This window comes from Rhinichthys klamathensis, unplaced genomic scaffold (assembly GCF_029890125.1).
Source record: "Rhinichthys klamathensis goyatoka isolate OS25496 unplaced genomic scaffold, OSU_Roscu_1.1 h1tg000165l_1, whole genome shotgun sequence".
Taxonomy (NCBI): Eukaryota; Metazoa; Chordata; class Actinopteri; order Cypriniformes; family Leuciscidae; genus Rhinichthys; species Rhinichthys klamathensis.
In genome coordinates, this window is record NW_026606697.1 from 987353 (window position 1) to 1000680 (window position 13328).

The 13328-nt window shown below is 40.8% G+C and overlaps 1 protein-coding gene across 1 annotated transcript; it reads right to left on the reverse strand.

The window, feature by feature from the left end:
* Positions 1 to 248: 248 nt before the first annotated feature.
* Positions 249 to 7351, reverse strand: si:cabz01068815.1 (solute carrier family 51 subunit beta). Its single transcript, XM_056259153.1, has 6 exons — positions 7238 to 7351; positions 6121 to 6168; positions 4551 to 4916; positions 2327 to 2449; positions 2081 to 2171; positions 249 to 739 (listed from the first exon to the last, which is right to left on the reverse strand). The coding sequence occupies exons 2-6, from the start codon at positions 6161 to 6163 to the stop codon at positions 361 to 363; spliced, it is 1002 nt and encodes a 333-aa protein (XP_056115128.1). The 5' UTR covers positions 6164 to 6168; positions 7238 to 7351; the 3' UTR covers positions 249 to 360.
* Between the last annotated feature and the right edge of the window lie 5977 nt (positions 7352 to 13328).

A 13328-nucleotide genomic window follows, 5' to 3' on the forward strand; every position in this document is an offset into this window, starting at 1 on the left:
TTCTCATCAAGTGAGATAGAAGAGAATAACTTACTATGCTTTGTATGGGCTGCAAAGAAAATATGCAGATTAAATATTTGATTTAATTCATATAGGCTAATAGAAGTTTGTATGGTACACTATTATGCGTTTGGGGGGAAAAAACCTGTAATTTTCAAGTTTCAGCTCATGACCAATTCTGATGCATTTTCACACAAATAGTTTTTTTTTTTTTGTACAAATAGTACAACTTGCCTTTTGAAATATACACTAAACTGAATATATGTGTGATTATATTGACACTGATTGCTTGACCCAAGGCTATAAGCATATATTTTGGACTAGGGAAACCATGGGTAATACGCAAACAACAGGACTATATTAAAACACAATAGCCTCAGATGAAGCTATCACTTGGGGGGAGTTTTGGGACAGAGTCTCCTCATCTGTGTTGTGGACGTCCTGTTCACCTTCCCCCTCCGATTCCGGTTCAGGATACAAAGTAGACACGTTCCCGTCCTTCCAGGTCACCACAATTTCTCCAGGCTTCATTTCCTCTGAGGCTTTGCTGTTGGTTGAAGGCTCTTCCCAATCTTTATGGCTGTTGTGTGTTGTGATGTGTTCGGATGAGATGGAAAGGCTTTTCTCCTCTTTGACCTGTGTAACCTGATCAGTGACGATGACCTGCAACCCCTCCATTTCAGGGTTCAACTCTGTCAATTTTGTGGCTGCTTTGTACTTGGCTATTTGCTTCCTGTTCCTGTATGGGAGACATGGAAGTTATGGAAGAATATTACATATATATATACTGTATATGTATGTACTGTATGTATATAAACACACACACACACACACACACACACATATATATATATATATATATATACATACATACATATATTATGTGGAAATAATTATATGTAAATTAAATATGTAAATCTGAATATACATATAGTTATAAGCCTGAATATATAAATGTAAATCTGAATATATAAATGTAAAGCTTGAATATATAGGTATAACTGAATATTTAAATGTAAATCTGAATATATATATATAATTATAACTGAATATATATTTATAAATTCTGAATATATAGTTACAACTCTGAATATATAAATGTAAATCTGAATACATAGTTATAACTCTGAATATATAAATGTAAATCTGAATACATAGTTATAACTCTGAATATATAAATGTAAATCCGATAATATAGTCAAAACTCTAAATATATAGTTATAACTCTGAATATATAAATGTAAATCTGAATACATAGTTATAACTGAATATATATTTTTAAATCCTGAATATATAGTTATAACTTACTATATAAATGTAAATCCGATTATAGTTATAACTGAATATGTGTATGTATATATATATATATATATATATATATTCAAAGTTATAACTATATATATATGAATATAAATATATATATATTCAGATATAATAGATATTGTTTTGGCCAAGGGGAGATCAGAGACAGACCAACCCCCAACCCCCCCCCCCCCCCCCCCCCCTTTTTCCCCCTTTTTTCCCCCTTTATTCCTTTATTTATTTATTTTTTAATTATTATTATTATTTAGTTAATTTTTATCATGTCTGTTGTACCTGTAAGATTTTCTCCTGTTAAGTTATTTCCACTTACACACCCAGTAATACATGCACACACACACACACACACACACACACACACACACACACACACACACACACACACACACGTTTATGTATGTTATTTTCATTTTTACATGTTAATGTTTATGTATGAGACCTTTATGTTTTTTGTTGTGTCAGTCACTTGTATGCATTGGATTACATAATAAAAATAAATAAAAAATGATATATATTCAGATATAACTATATACGAATTTATATATGCAGATGTACATTTATATTCAGGCTTATATATAACTATATATTCAGATTTGTATCTATATATTCAGATTTACATATTTAATTATTTCCTGTTTGCCCCCACACACACACCGTATATACATACATATATATTCTAAAGACGTCCTGTGCTCAAATAATTTGGTTACTATAAAACTCCTGTTTGTTACCTGTGTTCACAATGCTAGTTTGTACTAACCTATTAGCCATCATGCCCATGACCAACAGCATAGCACCAATCAGAAGACCCAGAAAAGCAAATCCCATCATGCCAAACTTCCATGATGCTGCTGTTAAACAAGAAAAGGGCGTTGGACAGTCTGTGAGTATTAATGTGATAGAGCCACATCCAAGTGTGCACTTAAGCCATTTCATGGATGGGGAAATTAAATTCTGTAAACGTGAGAAACTAGAAAGACTTTAAGTGCAAGCTTGGCACACTCACGGTCCTCTGTGCGGTAATACCACTGTAAAAACTTCATCTGTGCCTCTGTCATTCCCTGTGCAGGCGGCCCTTCAGCAAAGTCAAACTCGTCGTCGGCCTCTAAATCACTGTCTCTTCTGGATCCTGTGAGAATGAGTGAAGATGAGATTTATCTTATAGCATGAGACCATAAAGAGTCGGAGCGAGGAAGGTCAGTGGAGTTTCTTTTCATATTCTAAAATGTGGCAGAAATCGCTTTACACTCTTGTGATTGTGAACCCAGAAATTGTGACATTATTGTCAAGCACATTCCCTCTATAATTCACATTACTATAATGCAATAATAAACACAGTACTGGTCAGAATTATTTGCCCCCTTGGTAAATATGATGAAATATGGCAGTAAAAAAATAATCTGCATTGTTTATCCTTTTGATATTTTATTTTTTAAAAATGCAAAAAACTAACCTTTTATTGAAGTAAAAGAATTGAAAAAGTGGGGGGAAAATCACATTAAGAAATAAATGTTTTTCTCCAAAACACGTTGGGAACAATTATTTGCCCCCTTTTATTAAATACTTTTTGCAATCTCCTTTTGCCAAGATAACAGCTCTGAGTTTTGTCCTATAATGCCGGATGAGTTTGGAGAACGCCTGACAACAGATCAGAGACCATTCCTCCATACAGACTCTCTCCAGATCCTTCAGATTCCCAGATCCATGTTGGCGCTTCTTCTCTTCAGTTCAGCCCACTCATTTTCTATGGGGTTCAGGATGGCCATTACAGATGCTTGGTTTTGTGCTCAGTGACCCATTTTTGTTTTGATTTTGATGTTTGTTTTTGGATCACTGTCCTGTTGGAAGATCCAAACATGGCCCGTTATAAGATTTCTAACACATGCTGTCAGGTTTTGATTTTTTATCTGTTGGTATTTGATCGAATCCATGATGCCATGTACTGTATCTGATACCACGTATCATGATGCCTCTGTATAAGTACAGAGGTGGTGGTGCAAGCTCTTAAAAAGACCAAAGTTAAATCTGCACCTGGGCCGGATGCTATCTGTGGCCGAACCTTAAAATTAAACCTTAAGACTGAAGAGATGGTAGTAACCTTTTCTAATAAGCAGAGGCAGATGGCTATGGCAGTCTCTACTGTTACTCACGGAAAGCCTGGAGAGATTGTCAAAGAGTACAAGTACCTAGGGACAATTTTTGACAATCTGCTAAAATGTACTTATTGAGATATTGAGGAAATGCCAGCAGCCACAGTACTTTTTAAGGAAGCTCTATTCCTTTGGAGTTAGTAAGAACATTCTCACTATGATCTACTACTCCTACATTGAAAGTGTCATTACATTCTCCATCGTCTGCTGGTTTCATTCTATTAGCCTCCAAAATAGAAAAAGTCTGGAGCACTCGGTTAAAGTCTGCTTGACTATTATTGGACTGGGCTCTTTCTATTATAAGTGAACAGCAAACGCTGAGGTTGGCTGGAAGGATTTTACGAGACACTTCACATGTCATGTTCTCTGTTTTTGAGTGGCTTCCTTCAGGGCGACGGCTTCGTTGTCCATGCTGTAGGACGCAAAGGAGGAAGGCAACCTTTGTTCCAAAATCGGTGCAGCTTTTAATTTCTCAACCATCTCTGTCCCCCTTTTTTACCATACCATTTTTTTTACACAGTTATATCATATATATTTACGTATTTATTAATTCTTATATATGGTACGGACTTGTGGGTTTAAAAACAAAACAAAAACAAAAACAACTTTTTTTAGGTATACTTATAAATAATATGTATTCCGCGCACATTGTGTTATTTATTTAATGTAGGATGTTTTTATGTGTATTGTTTACGTGAGTCCTCGTTAATTGCCCCTTGGGGACAAATAAAGTGTTTTGTAATTGAAATCGAACAAGATATCCAGGACCTCCAGGATACAGCATTTTACACATGGGGTACTTTTTTATCCCTGTGTGCACAAAACCCATCTTAAGTGTTTGCTGCCAAAAAGCTCTTTTTTTCGTTTCATCTGTCCATGACACTGAAGACTATACAGTAATGATGCTGAAAAATTATTAACAAATTCTTAATATATTATATATATATTCATATTTTTGATCAAATAAATGTAGATTTGGGAGTGTATGTCTGTCAACCAGATAAAATGAACGCGACAATGTAGACACACAATTCAAACAAAGAATCAAATAATTCAGATGTTTTTTCGGCTTCTACTCACTCAGTTTGTTCTGGCAGATATCAGCCGCATCCAGAGACTTCCAGATGTTGTGTTCACCCCTGTTGAGTTTGAGATTTCCTCTCTCTGAGCTCAACGCCAGGGCATTTTTCAGGCTGATGAGCTGTTGAGCTTTGCACTGCCATTTGATATGTTGACCAGAATCACAGCTGATAGTCTGGACTGGGTCGCTGTGGATGGAAGAAAGACACCTCAGGGTGCCTGTGTTTATTAGGACCCAGTGATCGGTCCACATCCACTGCTGCAGGACTGAGTCCAGACGGCATGTCTTTAACTCAACTCCTCCTTCAGTTGAGTCCTCCAGACACAGGTCTTCCTTAATGTTGTGGATCGTGAAGCTGAATGTGCCTTGAAAAAAAGATTATATCGGTTAGACATTGTGATTAAATCATACAAATCATACTTTTATATCTGGAAAAAGAGAATGAATGGGAATTTTGTGTTGCACATGATAGAAAACTATTCAAACAATAATATATTATTATAGTGAGATTTTATCGTCTGTAGTTCACCCTGAATCTCACAAAACTATGTAAGGTCACATTTCACCCAAATATTAAAAGAGTGAAATTAGAAAAAATATTTTGCATTAAGTAAACAAAGCCTATTTTCAGGGGTAGCTTTGAGAGGAGCTCTGCATTACAAATTTTTCCAACGAGTTGGAAAGCGCGCAATCTCTGTTTTTAATGTCATATTGCACATGTCGAGCAAGCAGAGGTAAACAGTAAAGCGAATCTAGCGCTGGCAAATCTGATTTATTCTACTGAATCGATTCGTCCTAAACGGTCCTCTCTCTCATATTGCTTTGGAAAGTCTGATTTATAGTGAATCGCTTTGTTCGGAAGGTTCATGATGAACAGATTCACTGATTCACTGTTTTTAATTAAGTATTCCAGTTAAATATTCTAGCAGTTAAAAAAAAAAAAAAAACATTTAAAAGCGTAAAAGCGTGTGTGTAAGTGAGTGACTGACTGACTGACTGAGTGGTGAGTGAGTGAGCGAGCGAGTGTGAGAGTGTGAGTGAGTGAGTAAGGAAGTATGTGTATGTGTGAGTGAGTGAGCGAGTCTGTGTGTGTGTGTGGGGGTGTGTGTGTGTACACAAAAATTAGAGGTCCACCCTATTTCACCAAGGTCCACTCACCCACTCAGATTTCTGGCCTCGCCACAGCCCTGCTCATTTGTTAACTTTAGTTAATGCATTGGCTATCATAAAGTATTATACTTGTGTTAATGTTAGTTAATAAAAAAAAGTTCATGTTCATGTTAGTTCATAGTGCATTAACTAATCAGATACAACTTTTGAATTTGAAAATGAATTAGTAAATGTTGAGATTAGCTTTATCTAAGATTAAGAAATGCTAGAAGTATTGTTTGTTGTTGGTTCATGTTAATGTAGTTACCTAATGTTAACAAATGAAACCTTGTTGTTAAGTGTTACAATATATTTTCTTTTTTTTGTTATTTTAGAGTGGGCTGCATTTCTCAAAAGTGGACATATTTCTGACAGGATTTGTAAGATTCAGGATATTTTCTGAGGTTAAGAGTGCTATACCAGGCCATGTGAGTAATAACGCTATCCACAGCAACAGCAGCATCGCTCCTGGAATACTGAGTCTGCTTAAACACAAAACACAATGCAGAGGTCCAAAGTTAAAGGACATGTGTTAATACTTCCAAACATATTCAAAAACAACATATCAAGTTTCGTGAGAATTCCTCCCCCCACATACACACACAATATCTGAAAGATGGCATTGTGCAATATTTTAAACTTTCCTAATGAGAGAATGAGATATCATGCCTTGACAAAAAACAGATGTCGAACCACACCTCAATGTTTAAATATTTCCTTTCTGCTGTTTATTTATTTATTACTGTAAAATCCTTAAATCATATTTTCATAATTTCACCTTAATTAAGATAGATAAGGTTGCAATTATAAAAAAAAATAATTTAAAAAAGTACATTTTTGTGTCTATACTTTGTAGTTTTATGCATTTGTTTACAGAAAATCAATTAAAAGTCATAATGTTAAATATGTACAATATTATATTACCTATTAACTGTCACCCCCTTTTTTGAGCATAGATCTGAACGTAAATGGTTGTAATTCACGAATGCTTTGGAATACAAGATGGTCTCTTTTTTGAGAAGACACTCAGATTATTGCAGAAGTACTTCAAAAAATGAAGTGTAAAAAAGTTTTCTTTTAAAGCAACTGTACTAAATGATTTTTTATTTTATTTTATGCAAAATGTATATTTTACTAAATAATTTGGACTCTAAAATTGAGACAATCAAAGCTATATGTCTTACCAAGTTGTGTTCTCAATTTGAAGTTTATATCACAAAAATTGAGCCCGCTAAAAGGTTTAGTGCCCAATTTAAAAATGGTTTTCACAGGATGAATGCTGAGTATGAATGCTTTTGAATCATAACTAATTTAAGATGTTTACTGTTATGTTATAGGAAAAAATGCAATTGCTACTGGGACACTGACAGTTAACAAGCTATAATGAGCATTAATGTAACAAAAATGACGAGATGCATTACAATAGTGATTCTTATCAGCAATTTTATCAAGACATGAATAACCCAATGGCTTACTTAGATCAGAGCTTCTGTAAGATCTTTACATATTAATGGGGACGTGTATAAATTCAACTCACCTGAAGTGCACAGCTCCAGAGGCAGACGTGGGACAGAACAGAAAGAATAACTATGCACATCTTGGGAACGCTTTACTACGGCAGAGAGTTTCCAAAGTTCAAATGGGAGGAGATACACTCATGTAATTCCTCTCCATTTTATAGTGCAGTTAGTTAGATTTATGAACTCAGAGGTGAAAGTTTTAGATGACGATGACTTGGGAGTTAGTTAGCATGCAAATATTCTTTACATAATTAGGCGAAGCTGAAGTTATTGTGTGTATGTACATTTAGTTTATCGTTTCTTTTGTACAAATCTTGGTCTGAAATAGGACATGTTTATGTAGGCTACATCCAGGAAATACAGTAGGCTATTAGAACTAGGCTATCTTGAGATAAATACAGGCAATAAATGAATTAACCAAAGTAAAAGTCATTCTAGACGCTGTTTTGGTTGCGTTCTGTAAGGCCATTGTGTACCAGGGTTTTCTCTCAGTGTTTGTATAGCCTTGCTCCAGCCTTGCCATGTTAGTACAGCAGAATACAGATGAGAGGGATGCAGTCTTTGACTCGTCGGTCATGCTTCTGTCACATGTCTCTGTGTTTGCTAGTGTAGACAGAGAGGTGGGTTTTATATCTGTATAGCAAATGATTGGAGCCGCTCAGGGTGAATGAACTAGGTGTCACTTTCATTGTTGCAGAGGTGAAGCGATAAACGCCATTCGTTACAGTATATCTTTATATGTTTTCCTTCTAGGTCCAAAATTTTTTTGTCTTGAGCTCATAATGTAATAACGATTTTGCAATGTAATAATGATTTTTCACATAATGAAATAGGTTATTGTGTGAGAAATGTATTACATCATGAACAAGCAACTTATAACGTAATCACAGTTCATAGCCTATACCAGCAGCACGTAGCCTAAGTGAAACAATGTCTACAATATAATCAATACAATATTATCTTTCAATCTAATAAATTTGAGCACAAAATGTAATAATAGATTTATGTAAAATAGTCTATTACATTAAGAGTAATGTATTGTAGCCTAATTAAGCTACGTTAAATTTGTTTTGATTTTGACATGCTCCATTATTTTGAGTCACTTTAACCCAGAAATACCTTTTAAGATTTATAAATAAAATCTTTCTTTCTTTCTTTCTTTCTTTCTTTCTTTCTTTCTTTCTTTCTTTCTTTCTTTCTTTCTTTCTTCTGTAACTTGTATTAAAGTGAAGAATTGTTTGCTTAACTTTTGCTCCGTGCTGCCATTGGCTGAATCAGGTAACGTGATCTAACACACACACACACACACACACACACACACACACAGGCCCTGTCCCAAACGGGACCCTAAGCACTCGCGGTCTTCCTACGAGTCCGCTTTCTTGACGTAACGCCGCTTTGACTATCGGGAAGTCTGCTGTAGATTTCAGTGCAGTCTCTGCAAAAGCTCGCGAGCACCCTTCTGAAACCTAAAATGACAAATAGGATAGGCCTACCTACGGTCTCATGGACTTAACGGACGCAAGACTCAAAGACAAAGTGGATATGAAGTGTTCCATTTGGGACAGGGCCAGGGGCGTTGCTAGACATTAAGCTCTACTGGGGCACAGGCCCCCCATTGTTTGTCTGAGATAGCAAGCGTAACTAAGGAGGGCGGGGCTTACCGATAGATAAATTAAATTTGTTTGTTTCAAAAACACCATGCTGGGTATAGAGTCACTTAGGGGGGTTCGGGGGCATGCTCCCCCGAGAAAATTTGGATTTCTCGGACCTACATATGTGCATTTTAAGGTGTTTGAATGCCAACAAATTGGATAACAATAGCTTTAAAATCATGTTACACGAATTTCTTTTTTTTTTGTGCCATAAAAGGCAACACTGTATGAAAATAGAAAACTTTAGAAAATAGAAAACGGAGAGAAAACGTTCTTGCACATTTGCATTCTTCTACATTGCACAATGTTAATAATGAATAATTAGCCTTTATATTTTTCAAGAATTTACAATTAGATCATTTCAATAAATCAATAAAGAGTTAATATATACTATATAAAATAAAGAGCATGTATATTCTAAAAGAAAACAAAGTTCCCCAGCCAAGTCCAAACTAAGTTGATTTATTTGTTGAGCATTAAACTGTAGGCTATACCGCCTATGCTTCATTTTGGCAAAACGGTCAATCACTTGACTCTGACTCAATTTTACTTTTAAGATTATTTGTATTATTTAGAAACTTTTGTTTCGTCATGTTTTCATAGCCTACCTCGCGTGCCAACACCGGACTTCGGTGTGCTCAGATGTGTGCGCGCTGCTGTTGCTAGGAATGTCACATGTCTGTCCTGTCTTGGTTATGCACTTGAGTGTTTTGTTATGTTGGGCCATGTGCTCTTGTTATTGTCTGGTCCCTCCCCCTTGTTATCTGATTATTGGTTTATTTGTCCCACCTGTTATCCTCGTTACCCACCTTATTTGCCTTCCTTTTTAAGTCTCCTCTTGTTTGCTGTCTTTGTCGGATCTTTGTCTTTTGTCACCCCGGTTTCCCTGTGATGGTCGTCATGTTCTTAGTCAGTATTGGTTCTCCTAGTTCAGTGTTGTTTTATGTTTCATTTATTGTGTTTTCCCCTTTGTGGGTTTTTGCTTTGTGTTTTGTTTTATTTAGTTAATAAATCATCCCTTCACTGCACTTGAGTCCTCCTCTCCACTTTTGTAAATTGTATCGTGACAGAAAGATCCGACCACTTGAGGACTCAGCAGAATGGAGGATGAGGAGTTTGACTGGGCGAATCTGGATGACAATTATATGGATGACGATTACTTGGATTGCCCGGATTACACCATCGCCACATTTGGGTCAACCCAATTTTCGTCCACCTATGGTGACAGAAGGACTCCGCCTAACCCTGGGTCCAGCGGGGGGTTTTCGAGATTCTCTTCCCCAGCCACGGAGCAGGAGAGGAGAGATTTTCGGGGGACTCGCCTGATCATTTTTCGAGGGACCCGGGGAGGTTGTAAGGGAGGACGAGAGGGTCGAGAAGTGGTTCAACACCACGCTCCATCCGGGGCCCTCTTTGATTCCGGGCCATTGAGGGACAGCTCAGGACTTACTTCTCGCCGTCACGGACGGAGGAGGAGGAAATGCCCGTCTGCCCAACGAGAGACTGTTCACGTCCCGTCTGCCCAGCGAGAGACTAATCACATTCTGTCTGTTCCAGAGGCGGAGCCAGTGCCTGTTCCTGTTCCTGAGCCGGAGGCGGAGCCAGTGCCTGTTCCTGTTCCTGTTCCTGAGCCGGAGGCGGAGCCAGTGCCTGTTCCTGAGCCGGAGGCAGAGGCAGAGGCAGAGGCAGAGGCAGAGGCAGAGGCAGAGGCAGAGGCAGAGGCAGAGGCAGAGGCAGAGGCAGAGGCAGAGGCAGAGGCAGAGGCAGAGGCAGAGCCAGAGCCAGAGCCTGTTCCTGAGCCAGAGGCAGTGCCTGTTCCTGAGCCCATGTCGGTTCCGGACCCAGTGTTTGTGTCTGTGATTGTGTCTGTCCTTGTGACTGTTTCTGTCCTAGTGTCTGTTCCTGAGCCAATGCCTGTTCCAGAGGCAGAGCCAATTCCGGTTCCTGAGCCGGTGTCTGTCCCTGAGCCGGTGTCTGTCCCTGAGCCGGTGTCTGTCCCTGAGCCGGTGTCTGTCCCTGAGCCGGTGTCTGTCCCTGAGCCGGTGTCTGTCCCTGAGCCGGTGTCTGTCCCTGAGCCGGTGTCTGTCCCTGAGCCGGTGTCTGTCCCTGAGCCGGTGTCTGTCCCTGAGCCGGTGTCTGTCCCTGAGCCGGTGTCTGTCCCTGAGCCGGTGTCTGTCCCTGAGCCGGTGTCGGGTACTGAGAGGGCTTCACCGCCCTGGCCAACAGAGGGGCCTGCTCCGCCCTGGCCGCCCGAGACGTCTTCACCGCCCTGGCCGCCCGAGACGTCTTCACCGCCCTGGCCGCCCGAGACGTCTTCACCGCCCTGGCCGCCCGAGACGTCTTCACCGCCCTGGCCGCCCGAGACGTCTTCACCGCCCTGGCCGCCCGAGACGTCTTCACCGCCCTGGCCGCCCGAGACGTCTTCACCGCCCTGGCCGCCCGAGACGTCTTCACCGCCCTGGCCGCCCGAGACGTCTTCACCGCCCTGGCCTCCCGAGACGTCTTCACCGCCCTGGCCTCCCGAGACGTCTTCACCGCCCTGGCCTCCCGAGACGTCTTCACCGCCCTGGCCGCCCGAGGGGTCTTCACCGCCCTGGCCGCCCGAGGGGTCTTCACCGCCCTGGCCGCCCGAGGGGTCTTCACCGCCCTGGCCGCCCGAGGGGTCTTCACCGCCCTGGCCGCCCGAGGGGTCTTCACCGCCCTGGCCGCCCGAGGGGTCTTCACCGCCCTGGCCGCCCGAGGGGTCTTCACCGCCCTGGCCGCCCGAGGGGTCTTCACCGCCCTGGCCGCCCGAGGGGTCTTCACCGCCCTGGCCGCCCGAGGGGTCTTCACCGCCCTGGCCGCCCGAGGGGTCTTCACCGCCCTGGCCGCCAGATGGACTCTTCACCGCCCTGGCCGCCAGATGGACTCTGTGTTTCGCCCTGGCCGTCGATGGACTCTCTGTTTTGCCCTGGTCTGTCAGTCCCGCCCTGGTCTGTCCCTCCCGTCCCGCCCTGGTCTGTCCCTCCCGTCCCGCCCTGGTCTTTCCCTCCCGTCCCGCCCTGGTCTGTCCCTCCCGTCCCTCCCTGGTCTGTCCCTCCCGTCCCGCCCTGGTGTTTCCCTCCCGTCCCTCCCTGGTCTGTCCCTCCCGTCCCGCCCTGGTCTGTCCCTCCCGTCCCGCCCTGGTGTTTCCTTCCGCTCCCGCCCCGGTTTTATGGAGCGTCTGGTAGCCGCTCCATAGGGAGGGGGTAGTGTCACATGTCTGTCCTGTCTTGGTTATGCACTTGAGTGTTTTGTTATGTTGGGCCATGTGCTCTTGTTATTGTCTGGTCCCTCCCCCTTGTTATCTCATTATTGGTTTATTTGTCCCACCTGTTATCCTCGTTACCCACCTTATTTGCCTTCCTTTTTAAGTCTCCTCTTGTTTGCTGTCTTTGTCGGATCTTTGTCTTTTGTCACCCCGGTTTCCCTGTGATGGTCGTCATGTTCTTAGTCAGTATTGGTTCTCCTAGTTCAGTGTTGTTTTATGTTTCATTTATTGTGTTTTCCCCTTTGTGGGTTTTTGCTTTGTGTTTTGTTTTATTTAGTTAATAAATCATCCCTTCACTGCACTTGAGTCCTCCTCTCCACTTTTGTAAATTGTATCGTGACAAGGAAACACAGACGCGCGCGGATTTCTGTCGCGTGGGTCAGCTTCTGTTTCGGTTAAACTGCGTTGCTTTTACAAGCATTGATTGGTTTATTACTGCGTTGCAAATAGATCATTTCTATTACCCTATAATATAATTTATATTAAATACACTGACAAATAAAATAAATGGTTAAACTCAAACTTCAGATTTACTGGGGCACAGCAGATTTATACTGGGGCACGTGCCCCAGTAAAATGGGTCTAGCAACGCCCCTGGACAGGGCAACACACACACACACACACACACACACACACACACACACACACACACACACACACACACACACACACACACACACACACACACACACACACACACACACACACACATACTTGTTTTTGCTACGTTGTGGGGACTCATGACTAGAAGGTGACACGTGGGGACAGCAATTTCTAAATACAATAAAGCCATCATTTTAAGTCAGAAGTGTCTGGGGGAATTTTTGAATCCCAAAAATCAACTTTATTATCATAAATTCTTAATTTTAGAAAGCTTAATATTTGTCAGGTTTTTCTATTCTGGTGGGGACGTCCCCATTGTGTCTTACCACAAACCACCACTGTGTGGCACTATTATGAGTTATCTGTAGATTAACGATTTTTTTACACAAATTTAAACCTGTACCAGATTAACAATAAATATTAAGTTTAGATAATCATTAAAGAATTGTTTAAAAGGGAGAATTGTCTATATTTATATTTGTATGGATTTTTACTTCATTTTACAATTCACTAATTCCCTATATTTGAATAGACCATTTGTATGGATGTAAAAAGTGACAA